The sequence below is a fragment of the Polypterus senegalus genome, chromosome 15 (assembly GCF_016835505.1).
Source record: "Polypterus senegalus isolate Bchr_013 chromosome 15, ASM1683550v1, whole genome shotgun sequence".
Taxonomy (NCBI): Eukaryota; Metazoa; Chordata; class Cladistia; order Polypteriformes; family Polypteridae; genus Polypterus; species Polypterus senegalus.
The window spans coordinates 94,405,614-94,431,585 of record NC_053168.1 but is presented as its reverse complement, the minus strand read 5'-3'; the positions used below and the strand labels follow the sequence as shown (position 1 = coordinate 94,431,585).

General features: G+C 38.7%; 1 protein-coding gene across 2 annotated transcripts in view; it reads left to right on the top strand.

Annotated features, from left to right (window-relative positions):
• Positions 1-25,972, top strand: part of rnf19a (ring finger protein 19A, RBR E3 ubiquitin protein ligase) — a 133,576-nt gene that overhangs the window by 57,780 nt on the left and 49,824 nt on the right. For both annotated transcript variants that reach the window (XM_039737696.1, XM_039737695.1), the window contains exon 3: positions 18,881-19,089. In XM_039737696.1, the coding sequence (XP_039593630.1) occupies positions 18,881-19,089 (209 nt within the window). The remainder of the gene's footprint in view (positions 1-18,880; positions 19,090-25,972) is intronic.

Below are 25,972 nucleotides of genomic sequence, written 5' to 3'. Positions count from 1 at the left end.
CTCAGTGTAATCCTCCTTCCATTTTAGAATTTTTCCGCCACTAGCTATGATTAAATGAATGGTGAAAAAGTAAGAGCGAAGCGTGGGTGATTTATTCAGGCAGGCAGCCGACAGCTCAATAGCTCGAATTTGGATATAAGTAGGTTCTATTTAGTCGCCAGAAATATCTTTGGTAGGAATGGAAGTTGAATTTAGTCTTTAAATTAAATTAAAGGAAAAGTTATGCAATGATGACTACATTTAACTATATAAAGTCAAAACTTGTATATATAAAGTAATTCGTGAATATATAAAGTCAAAACTTGATTATATAAAGTCACTGTCGGAATAAAGTCAAAACTTTAATATACAAAGTCAGTGTCGGTATATATAAAGTCAATATTTGTTTCTGAATATATAAAGTCAAAACTTGAATATTTAAAGTCAGCGCTGAAATCTATAAATTCAAATCTTGAATATATAAAGTCGGCGTTGGAATACAGGCTATAAAGTAAGAGCTGCAATATATAAAGTCAAAACTTCAATATATAAAATCGGCATCGGAATATACAAAGTCAGCACTGGAATATCCATCCATTTCCCAACATGTTGAATCCGACCACAGGGTCACTTGGGGTCTGCTGGAGACAATCCCAGCCAATACTGGGCGCAAGGCAGGAACCAATCCTGGGCAGGGCACATGCATCATTTTCAAAACATTATGATATATTCCAGCGCTGACTTTATATATTCAACTTTTGACTTTATATATTCCGACAGTGACTTTATATACAAGTTTTGACTTTATATATTCGGGAATGACTTTATATATTTAAGTTTTGACTATATATTCTGACGCCAACTTTATATACCGTAGATCCCGGAATACATGCCGACCCGGTATATTAGCCGAACCCCTTCTCTACCTACTAAATTACATGTATTTGCCGATGACCGGTATTTAAGCCGACCCCCTTCTCCAAGCAAAATTTTCTAAATTTCCTTAAAAGTGTCTCTTTGGGTATATTTATAATTATCGGCGAGAATTTGAGACTGCCGGCATTTTCGATATATAATATAATGTGCATAATTTACCTAAACACCAATAATTTTTCTAATGTACTAACTAAAAAGTTATAAAAAGTGCCTAGCCTACCTCGATTAAGCTAGGAGCATGGCAGCGCGCATGGTCGCAGCGGCTCAGGGCTCTCCTTTTCAGTGCACTTTTTTGTTGTTTTTGTACTTTTTTTTTTGTCCTTGTTTGTTGCACGATCGGTTCGGCGAACATCCGCTACACCATTCAGAACCTTATAGACATCGGTGTCCAGAGCCAGACATCTGTTTCGAGGTGTTTTTCATCACACGCACAACATCCCAGACAACATAACGAGACCAGCGGGCTCTCCGTGGATTGTTGTTGGGTCTAGGAGACGACACAGACGGAGGAGGGAAAGAAAGCAGAAGCGGGGCCGCAGATCCGACGTTATGCTAAAGCTAAAAAACAACCATACAAGCCCTATACAGAACTTTTTTCTGCACTGAAAGAGCTGCTTTTAATCTCATTGTAGATGCCGTATAGTGACAATAAAAGGCATTCTATTCTAGAAACAATTTCATACTGTACTCACCATTTAATTTGACATCTTTGGGCTGCAGGAAGGGAGGAGATATTTCCACACAATGTCCATCTTCATTTCGATTGCGATCGCTTTCATTTACCTTCTCTTCCTTCCTTAGCAATTATGTGTCTTGCTTGCATGGTGTTAATGAATTATTTATTTATTAATTAATTATTTATTGTTTTGTCACTGTTGTGAGTGATGAGTGTTGTCATATATATATATATATATATATATATATATATATATATATATATATATATATATATATATATATATATTTACACACACATATACACACAAATACATACATACATACATACATACATACATACATACATACACAGCTATTTCGTATCAGTGCAATACGCTGTTTGTTAAAACGGATGACACCCGCTCTTTGTATTTGTTCAAGTTCTATTTAAATTTTAAATAGAAGGAATTTTTATTTAGTCGACAGAAAGATCTGTGGTAGGAATGGTAAAACAGACAGGAATATTATTCCTGAATAAATCAACTCAAACCTTAAACAACTTATAATATTTTGCTCTCCATAAAAATATATCCTGTCAAAATTATACAAATTCAAATATGAACATGCTGCATAACAAAACCTGGAAATATAAATAAAATGTGTTCCTTTCAGCAATAACAAATCAAATCATTCAGTTGTCTTTGCTCATATGTCATTTTAGAGCTGGACGCCTGGCATCTTTTTTTGGCCACAAGTTCGTTTCTGTTTGGTGTGAGGTTCTGTGTTGTGGAGATTCTCAGGATGGACTGCAGGTGCTCATCAGTGAGGCGACTCCTGTGTGCTGTTTTGTTAGTCTTTATCACTGAGAAGAGCTTCTCACACAGATATGTGCTACCAAACATGCACAAGGTTCGAGCCGCATGTAGACGGACTTTTTTTGTTCTTCAAAGTCACCAAAGCGCCGTGCAAACTCAGTGCGCTCAGTTTATCAGCAAAGTGCGTATTTGGGAACACCGTAGTGACGACTTGGTTTAACATTACTTGGTAACAGGGAAAGTGGGGCAAGTGGTTGTGTCTCCAATAAAAGCAGCCTCAATTGAAATCACTTTGTGATTGTGCACGGTAAAACGTCCGCTGAAGTGTCAGATTCTTATTTAATTCTTCTGCTTTCTGTATCTTCTGCATTGCATTCAGGTCTTTCAGCCTCACTGATGAGCACCTGCAATCCATCCTGAGAATCTCCACAACACAGAACTCCCTGATGTTTTGTCTCATAGTGCCGTCTTAGATTAAATTCTGTAATTACAGCCACATTAGCTCCACAAATGAGACACACGGGTTCAGTAAACATATACTCAGCCTCCCATCGGTTTTTAAAGGCTCTATTTTCAGAATCAACTTTTCTCTTCAGCATCGTGTGAGCTAGCTTTACAATAACTTGCAGCATCATAAGCTAGACTTGATTAACGCGGTAAGTGTTCGCAAGGCAGCTGAAGCGCTGCATTATGGGATCTGTAGTTTATTGTGTTACCAGCGCTTCATATACCCGGCCATTAATAACAATAATACAGTATATAAAATGATCTCGGGCTGGATATAATTACACGCCGGGCGGATGTGGCCCGCGCCCTTGAGTTTGACACATATGGACTAAATAGAACTTGAAAAGATATATTTTTCAAATGTGATCGCAATTCAGATAGAGTTGACGACACTACAGCCTGCATGCCTCAATAAGTCATCCTCCCTCGCTCTTACTTTTTTACCGCTCATCTAATGAATACACTGAGTATGGCTTTACCAAAACAATCATTGATGGAGAATAAAGTATCCATTATTCGAGTATGTAGATCGGGATATATATATATATATACATATATATATACCAGCGTATCGCAGCGAGAAGTAGTGTGTTAAAAAGCTAGAAAAGAAAAGGGAACATTTTAAAAATAACGTAACATGACTGTCAATATACAGTATTTGTTTTGTGAGTGTTACTGAGTGTTGCTGTCATCAATGATTTGATTATCATTATTTCTTTCAATCAGGTTCGTATTTGTAGGATGTGTTGTGTTCAAGTTACATTCCGTGTTTGTCAATCGCTGTAAAGATGACAGGTTTCATTCATCGATTCGTTTCTTACTGCATCAATAAACAGCTCGTCTTCTTCTTTATCCGAGACCTGACACACTGCATGCACGGGTTTTTTACACTGTCTTCCTTTAGCGGACATTGACTTTTTCCACCGTGTGCTTTGTTTCCACAGTAGCTGCATTTATGAATATGCTTGTATGTATCAGACGCTTCATATTTTTGCTGCCTTTTCAATTGTGTAATTCGGTTTTTGTTCAGCGCTTTTTGGAACTGTTGCTTTTTATCTGTGCACTGCGCCAGTTCACATGAGCCGCTCGGTGTACATGCATGAAGTTCCCAGTTGTGCTGGTGCCATCTCGCTATGTCCATGGCTGTATTTAATGTTACCTTAGTCATGGCACTTAAAACCTTCTCTCGCAGTTTCGCTGAGTTTGTGCCAAACACCACGCTGACCATCTCATCTTCCTCTGCATAAGCACAGTCCTTAACCCGTGAATATTTAGTGGGAGTTTGCTATTGGATTGCCGCTGACGGACGGCCTTATATGGGCAGGCACTAAATTACAAATGCCAGCGCAGCCTGTCTATGAACTTAATTTAAAGTGTAGGTTTACATCGTGCTTTGTTTCCGAAGTAGCAGAACTCATCAATATGGTTGTATATGTCACTCGCTCGCTTCTTATTGTTTCGCTGCCTTCTCAATTGTATAATGTATGTTTTCTTCACCGCTTTTGGAGGTCTTCCTGATTTTCTATGTACTGCGTGATTACGTGTGAGGCGTGATGATGTCACACGAAACTCCGCCCCCACGGCGTTCAAGCTCATCTCCATTACAGTAAATGGAGAAAAACAGCTTCCAGTTATGACCATTACGCGTAGAATTTCGAAATGAAACCTGCCCAACTTTTGTAAGGAAGCTGTAAGGAATGAACCTGCCAAATTTCAGCCTTCCACCCACACATATGTATATAACACACTACTTCTCCGCTGCGAAGCGCGGGTATTTTGCTAGTGTATATATATATGTAATTACAAAACAATTACATTGTCAATCATGTTACGTTATTAAAATTTTTCCTTTTCTTTTTAGTACTCTGCTGCCAAGCGCGGGTATTTTGCTAGATAGATAGTTTTAACACAACACTTATATCAAAGACAAAACAATTACATTAACAATCATATTACGTTATTTTTAAAATTTTTCCTTTTCTTTTTCATAACTTCTTTAACACACTACTTTTCCGCTGCGAAGCACGGGTATTCTGCTAATTTATCATAAATTGCAGGTTTGAATGACATTACATTACTCTGTTTGTAAACAATATGGAGATCTGACCATTCTTCTGCCAGGCGATGAAGGCTTTGAAAATATCTTCCAGGAGTGTCTAACTCCATGATGGACAATTTTGTGGCCAGTAAAATTGTTTCAATTTCAGTTAGATTGACAGCTTGCCTTTGCCAAGCCTTAGATATGTTGGACAACAAAGGTAATACTTCTGAATGCATCATCAGAGAGGAAACAAAATTGTACGTATTAATACATTGCTTAATCCTTCAGCTGTGATGTCATTTTGTTCAGTGGCCTCAGCTATGACACCCCTCATACACTGTCGTAGTGATTGCACTGCAGAGTCATGAGACAGACATCTAGTGTCACTGGCCATTTTCTGTTCAAGCTGGGGACTGTTTAGAATATTTTGGATTTCTGATAAACAAGACATCCTAACTGAAGAATTTTGGAAAAACTAGAACAGCTGCCTTAAGGTGTTTGGTTTTGTTAAATTAGGTACAGCAGCTGCTGCTTGGGCACTTGCATGGGCCAATCGTTGTTTACACAGTGACAGTTGACCAAGAGTCCAGATGTTTTATCTTTAAGCAGTTTTGCCACACCTTTCTGTTTGCCAATCATAACTGCCACTCCATCTGACCCTAGTGCAACCAGATCGGCAGATTTTAAGCCTAGAGTCTCCATAGTCTTAATCAGTGTGTTGGTTATAGTCTCCACTTTGCCATCAATCATATTGCGGGTTGATACAAAACTAATTCTGACCTCTTTAGTGACCTGGCAAAAATATTTAATGTAAATAATTGTTTTACAACTTTAACACAGCATGTTAAAGCAGCAACACGGGGTGAAGCCTGCCTGGATTTAGTATCTTGTAACAATCAGGAGTGTATAATAATAAAAATAATAATTGAGAGTGTAGAGGTGATTGAACCACTAGGGTCAAGTGACCATAATGTAATACAATTCTTTGCATTTGCTCTCTTACAAAATACTAAGACTAAAATTGTTAAGCTGAACTTTGGTAGGGCTAATTTTGAGCAGATGCGACAATGTCTAAATAGCATACACTGGGATAAGCTTTTAATTGTGGAGACAGTCAAGGAGCAGTGGAACAGATTTAAAAATATTTTACATGTAATGCAGGACAGATACATACCTAAATTTGGAATTAATAGGAAAGTAAAAACTCAGTGGTGGATTAATAAATACTTTAAAAAGATGTTGCAAAGGAAAAAACTGCTTTATAAGGCACATCAGACTAATGACTGGAAAGTGAATCAGAGCGTATGAGAACATGAGGGCAACCATTAAGAAGGCTATCAGAGTGGCTAAAAGACAGTTTGAGAGGAATATAGCAGATAAGGCGAAAGAAGATACTTTATTATCTCTATCGATCTATCTATCTATCGATCTATCTGAACAGGAGGAGGTCAAGTGCATCAGAAATAGTGAAGGGGAATTAAAAGATATAGACAGTGAAATAGCGGATGTCCTATACTTAATTTTTCGAAGATGTTTACAAGTGAGCAAGTGGATAACCTCCCAGAGGTAAACATGACTACTAAGGAGGCACTGATGGATTTGGAAATTGTAGAGGGAGAAGTGCTGCTCAGATTAAATAAGCTGAAATCAAACAAATCACCAGGACCAGATAATATTTATCCTTGTGTTATTAAGGAGGCTAGTGAGTGTGTGTGTATATATATATATATATATGTATGTGTGTGTGTGTGTATATATGTATATATATGGAATTAAGGATAAGATTGAGCAACACATGACAAGGACATGAGTTATTCTGAACAGTCAGCATGGGTTCAGAAGAGGGAGGTCATGTTTTACTAACATGCTGACGTTCTATGAGGAGGCAACAAAAGGATACAATCAAAGTGGAGCATATGATAGTGCATCCGGAAAGTATTCACAGCGCATCACTTTTTCAACATTTTATGTTACAGCCTTATTCCAAAATGCATTAAATTCATTTTTTCCCTCAGAATTCTACACTACACACAACACCCCATAATGACAACGTGAAAAACTTTACTTCAGGTTTTTGTAAATTTATTAAAAATAAAAAAAACGGAGAAATCACATGTACATAAGTATTCACAGCCTTTGCTCAATACTTTGTCAATGCACCTTTGGCAGCAATTACAACCTCAAGTCTTTTTGAATATGATGCCACAAGTTTGGCACACCTATCCTTGGCCAGTTTCGCCCATTCCTCTTTGCAGCACCTCTCAAGCTCCATCAGGTTGGATGGGAAGCGTCGGTGCACAGCCATTTTAAGATCTCTCCAGAGATGTTCAATCGGATTCAAATCTGGGCTCTGGCTGGGCCATTCAAGGACATTCACAGAGTTGTCCTGAAGCCACTTCTTTGATATCTTGGCTGTGTGCTTAGGGTCATTGTCCTGCTGTAAGATGAACCGTCGCACCAGTCTGAGGTCAAGAGCGCTCTGGAGCAGGTTTTCATCCAGGATGTCTCTGCACATTGCTGAAGTCATCTTTCCCTTTATCCTGACTAGTCTCCAAGTTCCTGCTGCAGAAAAACATCCCCACAGCATGATGCTGCCACCACCATCCTTTACTGTAGGGATGGTATTTGCCTGGTGATGAGCGGTGCCTGGTTTCCTCCAAATTTGACACCTGGCATTCACACCAAAGAGTTCAGTCTTTGTCTCATCAGACCAGAGAATTTTGATTTTCATGATCTGAGAGTCCTTCAGGTGCCTTTTGGCAAACTCCAGGTGGGCTGCCATGTGCCTTTTACTAAGGAGTGGCTTCTGTCTGGCCACTCTACCATACAGGCCATACGGATGATGGAGGCCACTGTGCTCATTGGGACCTTCAAAGCAGCTGACATTTTTCTGTAACCTTCCACAGATTTGTGCCTTGGGACAATCCTGTCTCGGAGGTCTACAGACAATTCCTTTGACTTCTTGCTTGGTTTGTGCTCTGACATGAACTGTCAAGTGTGGGACCTTATATAGACAGGTGTGTGCCTTTCCAAATCATGTCCAATCAACTGAATTTACCACAGGTGGACACCAATTAAGCTGCAGAAACATCTCAAGGATGATCAGGGGAAACAGGATGCAACTGAGCTCAATTTTGAGCTTCATGGCAAAGGCTGTGAATACTTATGTACATGTGCTTTCTCAATTTTTTTATTTTTAATAAATCCCTGCAAAAACCACAAGTAAACATTTTTCACGTTGTCATTATGGGGTGTTGTGTGTAGAATTCTGAGGAAAAAATGAATTTAATCCATTTTGGAATTAGGCTGTAACGTAACAAAATGTGGAAAAAGTGATGCACTGTGAATACTTTCCGGATGCACTGTATCTGGACTTTCAGAAAGCATTTGATAAGGTGCCACATAAGAGGCTGGGCATCAGATTGAAAGAAGTGGGAGTTCAGGGTGATGTTTTTAGATGGGTGCAGAATTGGCTCAGACACAGGAAGCAGAGGGTGATGGTGCTAGGAACCTCATCAAAATAGCCGATGTTAAGAGTGGTGTTCCACAAGGGTCAGTGCTAGGGCCGCTGCTATTTTTAATGTATGTAAATGATTCAGATAGGAATATAAGTAACAAGCTGGTTAAGTTTGCAGATGATACCAAGATAGTTGGATTAGCAGATAATTTGGAATCTGTTGTATCATTACAGAAGGACTTGGATAGCATACAGGCTTGGGCACATTTGTGGCAGATGAAATTTGATGTCAGTAAATGTAAAGTATTACACATAGGAAGTAAAAATGTTAGGTTTCAATACACAGTGGAAGGTTGGAAAATCAAGAGTTACACCTTATGAGAAGGATTTAGGAGTCCTAGTGGACTCTAAGCTATCGACTTCCTAACAGTGTTCAGAAGCCATTAAGAAGGCTAGCAGAATGTTAGGTTATATAGCATGATATGTGGAGTACAAGTCCAAGGAGGTTATGCTCAACCTTTTATAATGCACTGGTGAGGCCTCATCTTGAGTACTGTGTGCAGTTTTGGTCTCCAGGTTACAAAAAGGACATAGCAGTGCTAGAAAAGGTCCAGAGAAGATCAACTAGGCTGATTCCTGGGCTACAGGGGTTGAATTATGAGGAAAGATTAAGAGGTGACATGATTGAAGTGTTTAAAATTATGAAGGGAATTAGTACAGTGAATCATTATTTTAAAATGAGTTCATGAAGAATACATCCAGCAGCTCTTGCATTATTCTTTCAGAGGTATAATGTACATTTTTATCAACATTGAGATGTTGTAGAAAGGAACTACCCATTTTTTTACAGTGTTCCAATAGCTTTTCAAACAAACTATGTGGCAACTCATTTTTTACCAACCAATACATGGATCTTAAAGGTCTCACAAAGGCATCACTTTGTAAGTTATTTAACGTAGGTAGAAATCTTTCAGTTTCACCAATTCCAGTATGCTTTAGTACAAGCTTTTCTAAAAGGTCAGCAGAAGACTCAATGTGCGTTTTACTTTTTTCATGGTCCAGTAAGTTTTCTTTTCATATTCTTGTGCATGGCACATTTACCCAAAGTAACTCCCTCCTTCGGGGGTATTTGTTTGAATATTTCATGCACAATGAGCACCACATACCATTTTCTTTGACCATTAGCCAGTCATAATCTTTAAGCCATTGTTTATGCCTGATAAGCAGTGCTTAGATTTATCAATTGGCAGAGTGTGTGCTGAAGAGATTTCCCGTGATGGACCAGCTTCTGCAATGTTTCTGTCTGAAATTGCCACATCAGGATTTGACGCCGCATCTTCAGTAGTTTGTGGTGTCTCTTTTCTGAAATAACTGAGCAGTGTTGTTTTTTTAACTATTTTTTTTTTAACTCATGTTTGTAAAACGTTTGGGGGGAAATAATTTAAAGTATCTATGAATAAGACCTTTGAGGGGGAAAGTGGGAGCCTGTTGGATATTCAGTGCACACTTGCACTACAGCAGGGCAAGATATGAACAAAAACGGAATGGCAGATGGGTCACTTTGTAATAATTCGTCCCATGCACTAACACGAGCAGATTGCTACCGCTAATCTGTCCTAGGTATCGGCAGATGATAAAAGGATAGGCCAATATCACACCCCAAACAATTTCCCGTACACCCTTTTTTCTACCCGGTTCAGTCCCTTAATGCCAATACTTTATAGCCTCCAAAAAAACCAAATAGTCAAGATCTATCATCAAATAACGAGTATATTATATACAATGAACAAAAGAATACAATCCCTTACACATGCACCACCCCTCGCCACCATAAATAACCCTTATTCTGTAGCGTCACAAGTATATATATATATTTACACAATAACAATATTAATTCCCCCAGTTCCCCTTCAAGAAATGATAAATAGATCCACCAACGTCCAATATTTTGTCCTGCAACTGCCGGCAGGCCAAACGAGGTGTCCTGAAAATTGCGGACTACTATCTCAAATCACCTCTTCGTCATAAAAGACATACAGTCAGTCCTGCGCCTTGATACAATATAAGTCCTTTGAAATAGCTCACCCGAGTCCGTAGGAATTAGCAGAACGTTTGATTCCCCGATCAAAAGAATACCTTCCACCTTCTGCCAGGACTGTAGAAGCTCCTAGACTTCTTGTATGGCCAGTGCAGTAACTGATCTGCTTTTTTTCTCTCCAATTCTCTTTTTCCTTTTCTCCTCTTCTCTCTTCTCTCTTACAAATGGCGCGCTTTATGCAAATGACTCCCAAAAGAAAACAGTAAAACCGGAAGTTCCACCTCTGGGGCACCGCTGTCAATCTCCGGATGTAAACATATTCCCTACAACACCCGATCGACAGCAGAAAACATATTATATTTATGTGGCAGCGCTACAACTTTAACAATACCCTCGGGAATTCAGTGACAAAACCTTTGCTCAGGACACATTGTGGGCTGCAAGGGTTTCTGCACTCTTTTTGCAATATGGATGCAGGTCCAAATATGAGCAAATATAAGAATGGCAGAGGGAATCACTTTAACAGTGACCACAGTGAGTGCTGCAAGGATTTTTGCACACAAAACGCACCTAATGCTTAAACAACTGCATTTATATATTGGTTTGTTGTGTACTGAACAAGAAGAGAGCAGCTGTATGCTTAGCAGTACAACACAGACTGCACTGACACTGAGAACAGAGACGTCACTTCCTGACGCCCCTTTTCTGATATCTGACAGGCTGGTTCCACTAGACTTTCTTTTTCTTTTTCTTTTTACTTTATCAGTCCTCCTCTTGCCTGCCCACCTCCATATTCTCTTTGCTTGTGAACTGCCACTCCGTCCCCGCTATTAGCATGTATAGCCCCCTTTTGCCCGTCCACCTCCCCATACTCCTTGTTGCTGTATTAAGCTGTTACTGCCCCCACCTCGAAAGCCCACCTCCCCATACTCTTTGCTTGTGGACTCCACTTCACTTCATCCCTGCTGTTAGCTTGTTGTTCGAGTGATCGGCAATATCCCGCACCGCGCCTCTCCCCTCACCTCTTGCGATCCTGCTTCTACAGTATTTGCCCACCCACTCTCTCGTTCCTTGCCATCTCTGCAGATCATTAGATCTGCCTGTGCCTACAGATGTGCGGCTGTCATCTTACAATGTCATGCAAGATTACAGCGGGGCTGAACTAAATTAGCCGGGTGGAGTGTCCGGCTAAAAGATGCTAGGGAGAACACTGTTCTATAGTGGAATCTGGGCTGGCTGTCCACTCTGAGAGAATCTTTCCATCCAATGATTCTAGTGCTGCTTTATCCAGGATGACTTTTCCATATGCAGGAGTGCAGCCTGGCAAGTATAGCAGTGGCACGAAGTGCCACATACAGATCACGAGAAAACAAACCGAACACAGATATCCCATACAGACGGACATACAGTGTTCATAGCAAATTAGCAGCTCTCATCAGGGAATGTTAGAATAAAGTCAAGTCTTCAGCCTGAATTTAAAAGGTAAGGGTGAAGGGACATCTTGTATATTAGCAGGCAGATCTTCCCACAGCTTTGGGGCCCTGTAACTAAAAGAGCAACCTCTTTCTTGTATTTTATCAATCCTTGGGATCTTAAGTAGGCTGGCATCTTGATTTCAGTGTACGCTGTGGCTTGTAAGTAAAGATAGGTTCAGGTAAGTAAGCGGGTCTTTAGCCAGAAGGCTGTATAAGTTAAAAGGTGAACTTTAGAATCGTCCCCAATCTTAACTGGGAAGCCAGTGTAAAGATTTGAAAAGTGGAATTTGGTGTTTTTAATTTCTTGTTAGAGTAATTCTTACAGCAGTTTGAGAATTTATTGAAATCTGCATTAGGAACTATTAGAACAGCCAGTGAATAATGAATTGAAGTATTCAGTCCTGCTAGAAATAATGCATGAATTTCTCTATCTTGCATATTTAGAAAACGTCTTAATCTTCCAACATTTTTAAGATGGAAATAAAAATGTTTTGGATATTTTTGAAGTGTGTGTTTTAAATGACATGCTGTTGTCAAAAATAATACTTAAATTGTGTGCTGATTCTGAGTTGGAGTGACGGAAAACAATAAATATCACATTAACTTAGCCCAGTGGAGCACCATATCTATTTTCAGAGTATATTGATGGAGTACTGTCAGCATATTTCTGTACATACTGGTAATGATTTGATAAATAAGAATTAAACCAGGCAAGCATATTGTCTGTGGGCCCAATGTAATTTTTCAGTCACCAGCCAAACATATTTTAACATGTCTGGCTGCTGCAAATACATCTCTGAGGAATGAGAAGATGGGGTGCAGTGAAGTCCAGGGAAAATAACTTTTGTGAAGGCACAGGACATCTCTGTAGGAAGTGTTGAGAGATATGGTTGAGGAACAGTGCTTCAGCGCCAGATTGGTGAATAATTTAAGATTTGGTTTCCCCAGGCGTCTGTACTAGACTGAAAATGAGATTTCTATGAAGAAGCTACCCTTTTATAGGGTGCAACTGCTTAAGATTTTAATGGCTCTTATATTTAAATAACAGTCCAAGTTGATATTTTTGTGTTTTATGTTTGTTCATATTGTGACTAGGGAATGAAACTGCTGTAATTCCTGGGTGAACGGGAATGGCCAAGCTTGCATATATATCTTGTAAAAGTGTAAAAATCGATCAAGAAATAACAGAGTTATAGTTGAAAATAATTAAGTGGCATGGTTTTTTGACCCACGGTGTAAAGTGTTGCCGGTTAATTCAGTCAACAGACCAGCAGCAGTCAGGCTCCCACTAAGACTGAGCACAGTGGACTGGGAGGAGTCTGCACTCTGCAGCTCATGTATGCGGGACAGGGCAGACTTCATTGACATCTGTGCTGTTGACAGTGCATGCTGGTGTCAAGTTTCTAACTGGAGCAGAGCTCAGGTCCAGTCGGCACTCGGAACATCAGTTGTTTGTGTTGAAAGCCTTGTACGAATGGCCAAGTTTGTCAAGTTCAAAAACAACAGAGTTTGGCGGCATTTTTTGCACGACTCTGCATCCTACTTCAGTGGAGGCAGAGCATGCTTTCTCAGCGGCTGGCGTGCTCTGCATAAAGGTGCGCTCTCGCCTGGACAACCGCACGCTCGACACATTGTGCTTTCCACGCTCTTAATACCGCAACTATCTAGACACGTGTTCTTATGACAGCATGAACTGCTTGTAGTTAAGGTTAGTCTTTTATTGGTGTCAACATATTGCAGTAGTTATTAAAAATAAGTGTTGCTTGTTCTAAAAACGTTCACATGTGAGATGCCCGTGCACTGTGTCATTTCTGGGAGCCCGGGATTCCCGTGAATGACATGCAGGATTCCTGAATTCCAGGGAATTGATAAACACGTCTGGGAATGGATTCCCTAATTGTGACTGCCTCGCAAACATTACATAATTTTGAAATATAAAAATCTGTAACAACAATAATTATTAACCTAAGTTTGATTACATCCAAATATTTACTTATTTTTTAAATTATTTTTTGGCTAATTTGACAGCGTTAGTGAGTGGGTGATGGAGTTGGTGTAATTTTAACTAATGCATGGACTCGCTGGAATTCCGCAAGCATAGTTTTTTTGGAAACAAAAGAAAATCTTGCTACTGTTCACGCAGTAAATATTTATTCAAACATTATATACACATAAGCATACAAGCGCTTGATCCCCCCCCCAGATAATTTTTTTTTTTCTTGGTAATCTAAGACTTTTACATAGTAGTTTGCTTTTTGAACTTTATATTCCTCACAACATGGCTGTAGCTATCTTTAGCTGTTTCCTTACTCATTGTCTGCAGGGCTTGAATTCCTGCATGCTTTAATTTTATATAGTGGGATAAGCCCAGTGGCTTTCAAGTGTAAAAAATAAAATAAAACAAAATAATATGTTTTATTTATGTAGCGTCTTTCATACACTTTACAATTCAATAAACACATTAACAAGACAGTAGAAATTACATACAAGAAAATGAATAATACTCATTGAAAAGATGTGTTTTTAACAGGAGTTTGAAATAAAGTAGAGTTTTCCTCGCAAAGGCCGAATAGGAGAGCATTCCAAATTTTAAGGGCTATCACACTGAAAGTTCTACCACCCATAGTTACTAACCTGTACTAGCTACAGTGAGTAAGTTAGCGTACGATGATCCTGATGCACTGGCAGGACTGTAAGGAAGCAGTAGCTCAGACAGATAATTGAGGAGCTAAACCGTGAAGTGCTTTAAAAGTGAGAGGAATAATTTTATATTTGATTCTTGAAGAAACTGGTAACCAATGCAAATCATAAAGGACAGGAGTGATGTGAGCAGATTTTTTAATGTGTGTAAGTAAACAAGCAGCAGAATCTATACTAATAAAAGGCAAAGCCCTCACTCACTCATCACTAATTCTCCAACTTCCCGTGTAGGTAGAAGGCTGAAATTTGGCAGGCATATTCCTTACAGCTTACTTACAAAAGTTGGGCAGGTTTCATTTCGAAATTCTACGCCTAATGGTCATAACTGGAAGGTATTTTTCTCCAATAACTATAATGGAGTTGTGCTGGAAAGACGTGGGGGGCAGAGTTTCGTTTGACATCATCACGCTTCCCACGTAATCACGTGAACTGACTGTCAACGTGCGTAGAAAACCAGGAAGACCTCCAAAAGCGCTTAAGAAAACATGCATTATATAATTGAGAAGGCAGCGAAACAATAAGAAGCGGAAAGTGACATATACTACCATATTCATGAGTGCTGCTACCTCGGAAAGAAAGCAAGGTGTAAACCTAAACTTTAAATTAAGTTCATAGACAGGCTACCGCTGGCGTTTCACATGCCCACAGGTAATGCGGGATACAAGTTTAATGAGAGGACGCAGGATATAAACGAGAGTTTTGATCACTTTGTAACTAAGTTAAAATTGTAGGTGAAGGGTGTGCTTATGCAAATTCCGAGACTGTGTTTGTGGGGATTGACAGTTAAGGCGGGTGGGGAGTCACGCCATCATCTCCCTCCCATTTACCTCATTTCGCTCTGAGCTGAGCTCATGCTAACGCTGTCTCTCAAGCAACTTCGTCACACTGCCACCAAATACTCACAGAAAAATCCACAAGTTAATACACACGCTGTCTCTAGAGTTTCTCCACACTGAATCCTCCAGGCACTACTTACAAAAGGTTACATTGACAATCGTGTTACGCTATTTTTAAAATCTTTCCTTTTCTTAGCACAAGCACAGCTGAGAAGCTTCGATGCATGTGCTCCATAACGCGCTAAAAATAATGCATTTAATCACACTTTGCATTACAAGCAAAGGGAGCTTTTGTCAATGCATGATTTCCTGGTACACCAATTACATTGATCAGCGATCCCGATTCATTTTACCCTCGCACCACCTTAGTTTGAGAAGAAGTATGAAAAATATGAGGTTAACACAGAAAAACAGATCACCAATTCAAGCTTTATGAATAATCGATTCGCCATCAATAATTGTTTTGGTAAAGCCATCCTCCCTTCCATTTTATAATTTTTCCGCCACTAGCCATGATTAAATGAACGGTAAAAAAGTAAGAGCGAAGCGAGGGTGACTTATTTAGGCAGGAATATATATGACAGCAACACTCATGACAATGTCAATCATGTTACGTTATTATTAAAATGTTTCCTTTTCTTTTCATTACTTTAACACACTACTTCTCCGCATGTAGGCTGGTATTTTGCTATATATATAATATATGAATTACCTCCAAAGAGCGCTGAGACTTTTGATATCATGAACGCGTGTACAAAAGGGGTCTCCTGCCCAGCAAAAGTCGAGCAGCAGCCAGCTGTGCGCTGCATAGCTGTGCCGCCTTTAAGTCAAAGTGAGCACTTTTAATTTTTTCATCCTCCCCGCGCTATAGCCCAGACAAGTGCAAACACGGACCCCTTTTCTACACCACGGCAAAATAATATTAAGGCGATTCACACTTTCTTTTGCACGATACGATTATGAGGTCCTCAGCTCGGATTATGAAGATACGCACACGAGTGGAGGACTGACAGTGCAATCACAGCAGATTAATGGCAGGGACGCCTCACCAGTCTACACAAGACCCACGCGACTGTCCCCAAAAGCGCATCATAACGCCAGCGAACACATCTCTATACTATATAAAAGAAAAGGCAACTTTCCTTTCTTTACACCTTTTTCCTTTTATCCCAAACCAAAGCCTTTCTCTTAACACTGCAGAGGACACAAAAATAATTTTCTTTAATTGCCGGTAAGGCACATTACCAGAGGCACAAATTTGAACGTTCACATAGAAAATGTAATTTCTATACCACAGCCGTCGTGTGTAGCCTTTCAAAAGGGATCTACTACGAGAGATGATCCATATACATTTTAGCTGCTGTTAGTTACTTACCTGTTGTGTTACACAGTCTTTAAAATGTAGTTTACCTGAAACCACTCCAGTAGTGCTCAATGTACCTGTACTTCTTAAAACGTTAATGTTTTACTGTTTAATAACTTATAGACTATATTTTATTATTTTTCCCTTGCACTCAGTGACCAAAGCTATACACACACATATAGACACATACAAACATACACACAAGTATATGTATGTGTATATATATATATATATATATATGTGTGTGTATATATATACACACACACACACACACACACACAATACATATATATATATATATATATATATATATATATATATATATATATATATATATATATATATATATTTGTGTGTGTGTATATATATGACAGCAGCAATCCAAGCTGTGAGAAAACAGGAAAAATGGAGGCGTGTCAGACGTCGTGGTACATTTTCTGATGCAGCTAGACGAAAATAACTTAGTGACGCTGGCACCAAATACACAAAACAATTACTTTGACAATCATGTTACATTATTTTTAAAATGTTTCCTTTTCTTTTTCATAACTTCTTTAACACACTACTTCTCCACTGCCAAGTGCGGGTATTTTGCTAGTTCTAAATATCCTGAAATCTTTTTCCAATTTATGCTATTAATAGAACTGGTGAAGAAAAAAAAAAGTAGTTTGTGCATGAGTGAGTGAGCTGCGCAAGTGACAAGATTATTTCTCTTTTAACACAGTGCTGCACATAGCTGTGATAACAGAACTAAAGCTTTTCATTTACCCTGGGATTGTTATGAACATATCTATAGTTGTATGCCCAACCATCCATTTTCTGACCAGCATATCCATTTCAGGGTTGCTGAGAGTTGGTGCCTATCACTGGTCCCTTTGGGCAAATAACTGGGTACAGCCTTTGATGGGATGCCAGACTTGCATATATCTGACTATGTATCATTCCATAATAATTTATTTAATCAGCGTTTAATCAACCTTTAACATTGCTCATACATTTGTTTAGATTTGTATGAATAAGGCAAATCACTCTCATCATACATCATGTAGTGGGTTTATCTCATAGATGCAAAATTAGCGGGTCACACTGAAATTGTCATCTGAGCCATCTCGATCCTGTCTGTGACCAGGTCATTCTGGGTGATGTTTTCAGCAAACTTAAGCTTTACAGATGTGTCACAGGAGATGCAGTCATTGCTATAGAAGAAGAGGATATGTAAGAAGCCTTGGAGTGTGGATTAATGGGTGATAGGGGGGCTTTTTGCTCAAGGTCAGAACCCCTGACATGTTCTCCCAGCTTCACAGTGTGAAGTGTGGCCTTAGAAAGTCAGAGATCCAGAGACAAAGCATAGTCCATGTTCATACTTGGTGGTTTGCCATGGGGATTCACTGTCATAAATGTGTTTAATGGTAAGTTAAAATCAATTAAAAAGGTCCCATTATTTCAAGTGGCAGGGGAGTCTAAATACTGCAACATGTAGTGGAGAGCCACCAGATGTTGAAATGTCTGTGCCAATAGCCTGCAATCATTTAGACAGGGAACATCACTAGTATATTGCCTGGCAATAAAGTTCAAGTACAGTTTATTGCATTGTTTCAACCTACAGGTCTTGCCTGGCTTCTGATAAAATATAGGTTCATATTAGTAGCAAAGTTACCTGACAAACATAAGAAATTGTGTGCATGTGATTTTGTTTTTGAGGTGCTAAGATGTGACATTACAAAACCGTACAAGTGCATTGTGTTCAATTGCTAAATTGACATGGTCTTACTGTACATATCTGGACATTTTATTATATTTAGAAATCTGTTTTTGGTTTCTGTTACTCACTTTAATCTTTAGTGTTATTTATGAGTCTATTTAAATGAAAATAAGTATTACTGTCTGTTTTCATAACAAAATAAAAATAATCCATTACTAGAATGATGCAGGTATCCTGGAGTTCTAAAAAGTTTTAAGGCATTGTTTAATTAATATTGTTATATATTTTTTTTGCAGTAATTTGCTTTTTATAGCATGGTGATTCTTTGTTTTACATATCATTCTTGATGTTTTTTAAAAAAAATTCTTTTCCAGGTATGCAGTTATAGCTTTTGGGTGTGCAAGTTGTCCAAAAATAACTTGTGGCCGAGAGGGATGTGGCACAGAATTCTGCTATCATTGTAAACAGATATGGCATCCAAACCAAACCTGTGATGCAGCCCGCCAGCAGAGGGCACAGAGTCTTCGTTTGAGGACAATACGGTCTTCATCTCTCAGCTACAGCCAGGAATCTGGAGCAGCAGGTGTGGTTACCTTTTTAGCCTGTTTTATAAAGTTGTCAAACAAAGCTACTTCAAAAGTACCCACAGTTGTCTGTGGTGTTTAAATACTGTTTAATTTGAAAGCAGCATTGTTACACTTGCTAAATTTTTCTTTGGCCAGCCTTGTGTTTTCTGGGGGTGGGGTGGGTGTTGTCAATGGATGTGATGCATGTCAGGGCTCTTTTGTGTTGTAGGCTTGTGTTGTTACAAGAGGAATTGATTTAACAATATTTAGCAAGAAATGCATGCATCTTACTCAGTTTGAATATGCAACTGGATGACTTGGCATTGATGTGTAGTAGTGACATTTTTTGTGGAGTTTTTGATATTGCATGCTTTTAAATTGCATCAAATAGTGACATTAAAAATTCTCACCCAACACTACAAGCTACATGGGTTAAGTAATGTTTATGAATAAAATTTTTTTAGTGACATGGGTGGGGAAAAAAAAAATTTCTTTTTTGGTGAATCTGATCCAACCCAGCTAAAGAGGTACATTCCACCACCAACAGTATTGAGATATGAAAAGGATAAAAGCTAAAGTAATCTGATGCAACTGCCCTTGTTCATTGTTTTTTTTGCAGAATGATGGCCAAAATATAGTCAGGGTTTCATACAGGCTGACTTAACACGTGTTAGCAAGCAATAGCGAAACAGCCTGAACTGAAAAAATTAATCTGAAAATTTACATTTAATTATTTAAGATTGCATTTTTGTATTTCTTCAAGGAAAACTGAAACAATCACCTGGACCTACTTCAAACTTAAGTGCCCAGTAGAACAATGACACACATAAGATTAGTCTATCCATTCTGCGATCCACATTTAAAGAGTTAGGTGCTATGCTGAGAAGCAGATCTGATAAGGTAGTCTCCGAAGTTCTGCCTGTGGCACACACCCATCCTGGTAAATTAGAAGGCTTAGCATGTGGCTCAAATCTTGGTGTAGGGTTGAGGGATATAGTTTTGTTGGGCATTGGGACTCCTTTTGTAACAGATGGGTTATGGATTACATTTGAACTAGATAGGCAGCAGTGTGTTGGGGTAGTGTATGAGTAGGTTATTTGAGGATTGTATAAACTAGGGAAATTGAGGGCAGGGAGTTTAGAACAGGCCAGGTTTAGAACTGTATGTGAAGGGACAATTAAAATGTTAAAAATAGCTTGCCTTAATGCTAGAAGTATCAAAAGTAATACAGGTGAATTTGCTTTGTATGTAACAGACCATAGTTTTATATCAATAACATAAACCTGGCAAAATTTTTTAAAAATTGGATGAGTATAATATAGAGGTATACACATTTTTATGAAGGACAGACAGAATGGAAAAGCAGGTGGGGTTGCTGTTTGTCAAACAGAATTTAAATGCAAATCCTCTTCAATAGGATGATGAGCCCCATCTTAATGAAGGCATTTGACTTTGTCTGGAATGCTTTAGGGAATGTGGCCTTATTTTAGGAGTGTTTTATAGATCTGCCAATGCAGACAGTAATTTCAAAGTAAATCATTTTAGTAATACAGTAATCCCTCCTTGATCGCGGGGGTTGCGTTCCAGACCCCCCCGCGATAGGTGAAAATCCGCGAAGTAGAAACCAAATGTTTCTATGGTTATTTTTATATATTTTAAGCCCTTATAAACTCGCCCACACTGTTTATAAATATTCCCCGCAGAGTTATACAGCGTAATCCCTTTGTATTCTCTTAGATATTAGGTAAGATTCATTGAAATTATGTATATAAACACACTGTTTATATACAGTAAAACCTAAATATTATTTTAAAGATATTGAGTGTCTCCGATAGCACATATGTTACAGCCATTACGATAGACATGCCACCAGCAATAAATACGTACAATACAAGAAAAATAGTATACAATAAATGTGTGTACAGTGTCACTAAACGCACGTACATGTACCAAGTACTGTAAGTACAAAATTAATTATGGTTACCAACAATGACACGATGACTTGTCCGATAACAATGAGTTTTATTTTACTGCACAACAAAGGAGAGCGTTACAGCCCTTAAAGGAGCCACTTCAGGCGATTGTGTAGCACTGCCGTTGTTCTTCTTCTGGCAGTCTTCAATGCAAATCCCTAAAGCAGATTCCATCCGGACTACTGCCTTATTACATCCACTTACTACTCGTTTTGTACCCTGGTTAAAAGGACACTGCAGCCGTAGATCTTATATTCCTTTCCTACTTTTAAATAAAAAGAACCGTAGCCTTCAACAAATCCAAAATGTTTACGCTGCAATCATTAACATCTTCCGTTATGCGTTGGGCACGGCCCCTGAAGCAGTAGCATATCGTTTTGGAGCCATAATGAAGGGCTTGACTATGCACAAAGATAAACACAAAAGAGCACAACTCTTTACACAGCGAAACACGTTGATGCTGAATGAGCGAGACGAGACTTCCTGGTTAACACTGCATTCAGCAGGCAGGAACTTAACTGCATGCTCTGATTGGTTAGCTTCTCAGTCATCCGCCAATAGTGTCCCTTGTATGAAATCAACTGGGCAAACCAACTGAGGAAGCATGTACAGGAAGTAAAAAGACACATTGTCCGCAGAACCCGCGAAGCAGCGAAAAATCCGCGTTATATATTTAGTTATGCTTTCATATAAAATCCGCGATAGAGCGAAACCGCGAAAGTCAAAGCGCGATATAGCGAGGGATTACTGTATTAAAAAGGCAAGTTTACTGTGAGATATTATAGTCATGAGAATCTTTAACTACCCAAATATTAACTGTAATAACATTGCAAATAGTGGAGCATAAGAGCAGGAATTTTTAGAAGTAATCAGTGACTGTTTTTTTTAACACAGAATGTTAACACATCAATGCAGGGGCAAGCCTATTTAGATTTAGGATTTTGTAATAATCAGGATAGAATTGAGGGTGTAGAGGTGATCAAACCACTAGTGTCGAATGACCATAATACAATACGGTTCTCAGTGTTTGGAAGCGCTTAAATGCAAAAACCAAAACTGTTAAATTTTAACTGTGATAGGACAAATTTTGAACAGATGGAGCAAAGTCTAAGGGTGATAGACTGGGATAAGCTTTTAGGTGTGAAGACAGTCAAGGAGCAGTGGAACAGGTTTAAAATTGTTTTACATATAATGCAGGACAGGCACATTCCTAAATTTGGAATTAGTAATAAAAAAAAAAGTAGTGATTTTATAAACAGCTGTATGATGTGTATGAGATTAATAACTCCCGTGTGAGTCGCAGGCAGTATGAGAACTTGAGGACAACTATTAAAGATATTAGGAAGGCTTAAAGGCAGTTGGAAAGGAATATAGCAGATGATGTGAAAGATGGCCCAAAGAGATTCTTTCAGTATTTTAATAGTAATAGAACAGTCAAGGACGAGTTGAAGTGCATCAAGAATAGTAACGCAAAATTATAAAAGCACAAATAGTGAAATAGCAGATGCTCTGAAGTTGGATTTTTTGGAGGTCTTTACATGTGAGGAAGTATGTAACCTTCCAGTAATAAGGACTACTAAGGAGGTACCAAGTGATTTGGAAATTGCAGAGGGAGAAGTATTGCTTTGATTTAATAGGCTGAAATCAAGAAAATCACCAGGACCAGATATTTATGTTTGAGTTCTTAACTCTAGAATTACCAGAGCTAACCTTAAATCCGTTTGCACCTCTCCTTCAGTGTCTTTTGTCCTCTAAATGTGCCGATAAAGACAAGCAGCCTGGTATCCCATCCCCCCACAGACGCAGAACGTGCACAAAGTTCTCCCAGCTCATGCCTTGATTGATTATCAGGGAGTGTAGTGCTGGAGTTTTAGAGTGGAAATAGATCGTTATTTGGAACACATGCATTTCATGTGTATTCCACTTCTACAATAATCTGTGTAAACACATTGTTAAAACAGAAACATTTTTTAATTTTTAGTAGTGAATGACAACATGTTGGCATAAACTGTATAATGTGTGAAGCCTGAAGTCCCAAAGATCAAATAAACACTTTCACAAAAGGTTCAAGGATGATACAACAGCTTCCGTGGCGTACTGGTAGGATTTGCTGACTTGTAATCAAAAGTCCCCGGTTCAATCCCGACTGCCTCTTAATTTTGCCGTTTTCAGTTGTGAGCTGCTCTTATTGTTAATATTATACAGTACACACATACATTTGGATTGCGTCTGTAAAAGACGGTGCACATTTATAGAACTTGTAAAAGTTACCTTTTTTTTTCTTTCACTTTTATTCTCTGTCATGATAAATACTACCACTCTAGGGATCTGAAGATGTTAGTTTTTATTTGAAACTGGGAGTGACTGTAGATGTGAGTGATGTTTTGAGACAATGGAACTGGGCATTCTCTGATCTGGAGGGATAAAAGCTGACACACAAATGTTGGTAAATCTGCTGCCTTTGTATCTCACCGTCACTTGATTTTTTTTATTCAGTTTCATTGAGTGTTCCTGCTCACGCTGAATTAGTATGCACCTTATGGTCTATGATGTCAAAAAAGAAAAGAAAAACAGACAGATATTTATGATATTTGGAATTATTCATTTTTTGACCTGTATAGTACATTTAGGAAAACCATTGTGGCACGGATGCAACATTATTCATATTATTTCGCACAACATCTTGCACTTGTAATCAGAAACCACATGATTTTTTTTTTCCCCCGATCTTGCCAGTCTCTGTTACTGTATGGGCTGTTTCTTTTGTACTCCAGGACATGCAGAAGAAAGAATAGTACAGAGAGGTCAGTTCAGCGCTACATGCAATCATCAAATTCAAATTTTAACAGTTCACACACACATGAGAACCGTCCTTCCTATATTTATGACGTGTACCTGTTGCAATGTGCAAACTTCTTTCTATGCTGTGGTTCCTATTACATTGAAAGGGCACCTGACACTGCCTCAGTTTTCTTTCTTGGGGAAAGTGGCAGTCTTGGAACAGAGGCTTGTCGATGTTGCATCCTCCATTTCTTTTCCATCGCCTTTTCTAGAAAATGCGACGAAGTTCCTCTGCAAGGTGAGCCATGAAGACTCTTCCTTTCTCAGTGGCCCCCGTACATGCCTTGCACAGTACATGTGCGTTGATCGCTACCAGGTCAAGCGTGTTATAGCACACAGCAACTGGCCACCTGCGTGTTCCTGTGCGCACTGAATAAGCTCATGCCTTCTGGTGCATGATGTCAACGCAGCATGGAGAAAAAAAGAGACAAATATATGGGACATAAATTTATTGTACTTATAAAAGTTAGCTTTTTTCAGTTTTATTCTCTCAATCACGATCATGCTCTAATCCCTTACCTCCCTCCTGATCTGACTGTAATTAACAGCGCCAGTATAAATTCACACTCGATCTGAGGCTGTTAGTTTTCAAATATTGCATCAGTGCAGTGTTTTCTGATTGGTACTATTCAGGTCATAAAATGATTTTTTCAAAATGTCACATATATTGTCTCTTTCTTTCAGGTGTGTAATAGGAACCACAACATAGAGAGAAGTGTGCACATTGCAACAGGTACACATGTCATAAATGTAGGAAGGACGGTCCTCGCGTGTGTGTGAACTATTAACATTTGAATTTGATGATTGCATATACCACTGAACTAACCTCTCTGTTCTATTCTTTCCTCTGCATGTCCTGGAATACAAAAGAAACAGCCCCATACAGCAACATAAAGACTGGCAAGATCAGGGGGAGAAAAAAAAAAAAAAAAACCACGTAGTCACTAATTACAAGCACAAGATGTTATGCGAATGAATATGAATAATGTGGCATCCATGCCACAGTGTTTTCCTAAAGGTACTATACAGGGCATACAATGAATAATTCCAAATATCATACTTTTTTTTTTTTTGGACATCATAAACCATAAGGTGCATACTAATTCAGCGTGCACAATAGCACTCAATAAAACTGAATAAAAAAAAAAATACGAAGGCAGATTCACCAGTGTTTGTGTGTCAGCTTTTATCCCTCCAGATCAGAGAATGTCCAGTTACATTGCCTCAAAACACCACTCACTTCTACAGTTACTCCCAGTTTCAAATAAAAACTAAGAGCGTCAGACCCCTGGGGCGATAGTATGTATTGTGATCGTGACTGAGAATAAAAGTGGGAAAAAAAAAAAAAAAACTTTTACAAGTCCTATAAATGTACACCGTCTGTTACAGACACAAACCAAATGTACATTTGTACTGTATAATATTAACAATAATAACAGCTCACTACTGAAAACGGCAAATATAGAAGGCAGTCGGGATCAAACCAGGGACTCTTGATTACAAGTCAGCAAATCCTACCGGTAAGCCACAGAAGCTGTTGTATCGTCCTTGAAACTTTTGTGAAAGTGTTTGTTTGATCTTTGGACTTCAGGCTTCACACATTATATAGTTTATGCCAACATTTTGTCATTTACTACTAAAATTTGAAAAACTTTTCTGTTTTAACAATATGTTTACACAGATTATTGTAGAAACGGAACACACATGAAATGCATGTGTTCCAAATAACAATCTATTATTTCCACTCTAAAACTCCAGCACTTCACTCTCATATAATCAATCAAGACATGAGCTTGGAGAACTTTGTGCACGTTCTGAGCCGGTGGGAGGATGGAATACCAGGCTGCTTGTCTTTATCGGCACATTTACAGGACAAAAGATACTGACAGAGTGGTGCAAATGGATTTAAGGTGGGCCAGATCTACAAGTTTTTTCGTGGGCTTTGGTAATTCTTTTGTTAAGGAGGTTAGAGAGTACATATATAAACCCTTGACACACATGTTTAGGAAGTCACTGCACACTGGGGAAATTCCAAATAACTGGAAAATGGCATATATTATCCCTTTATATAGAAAGGTCGACTGGG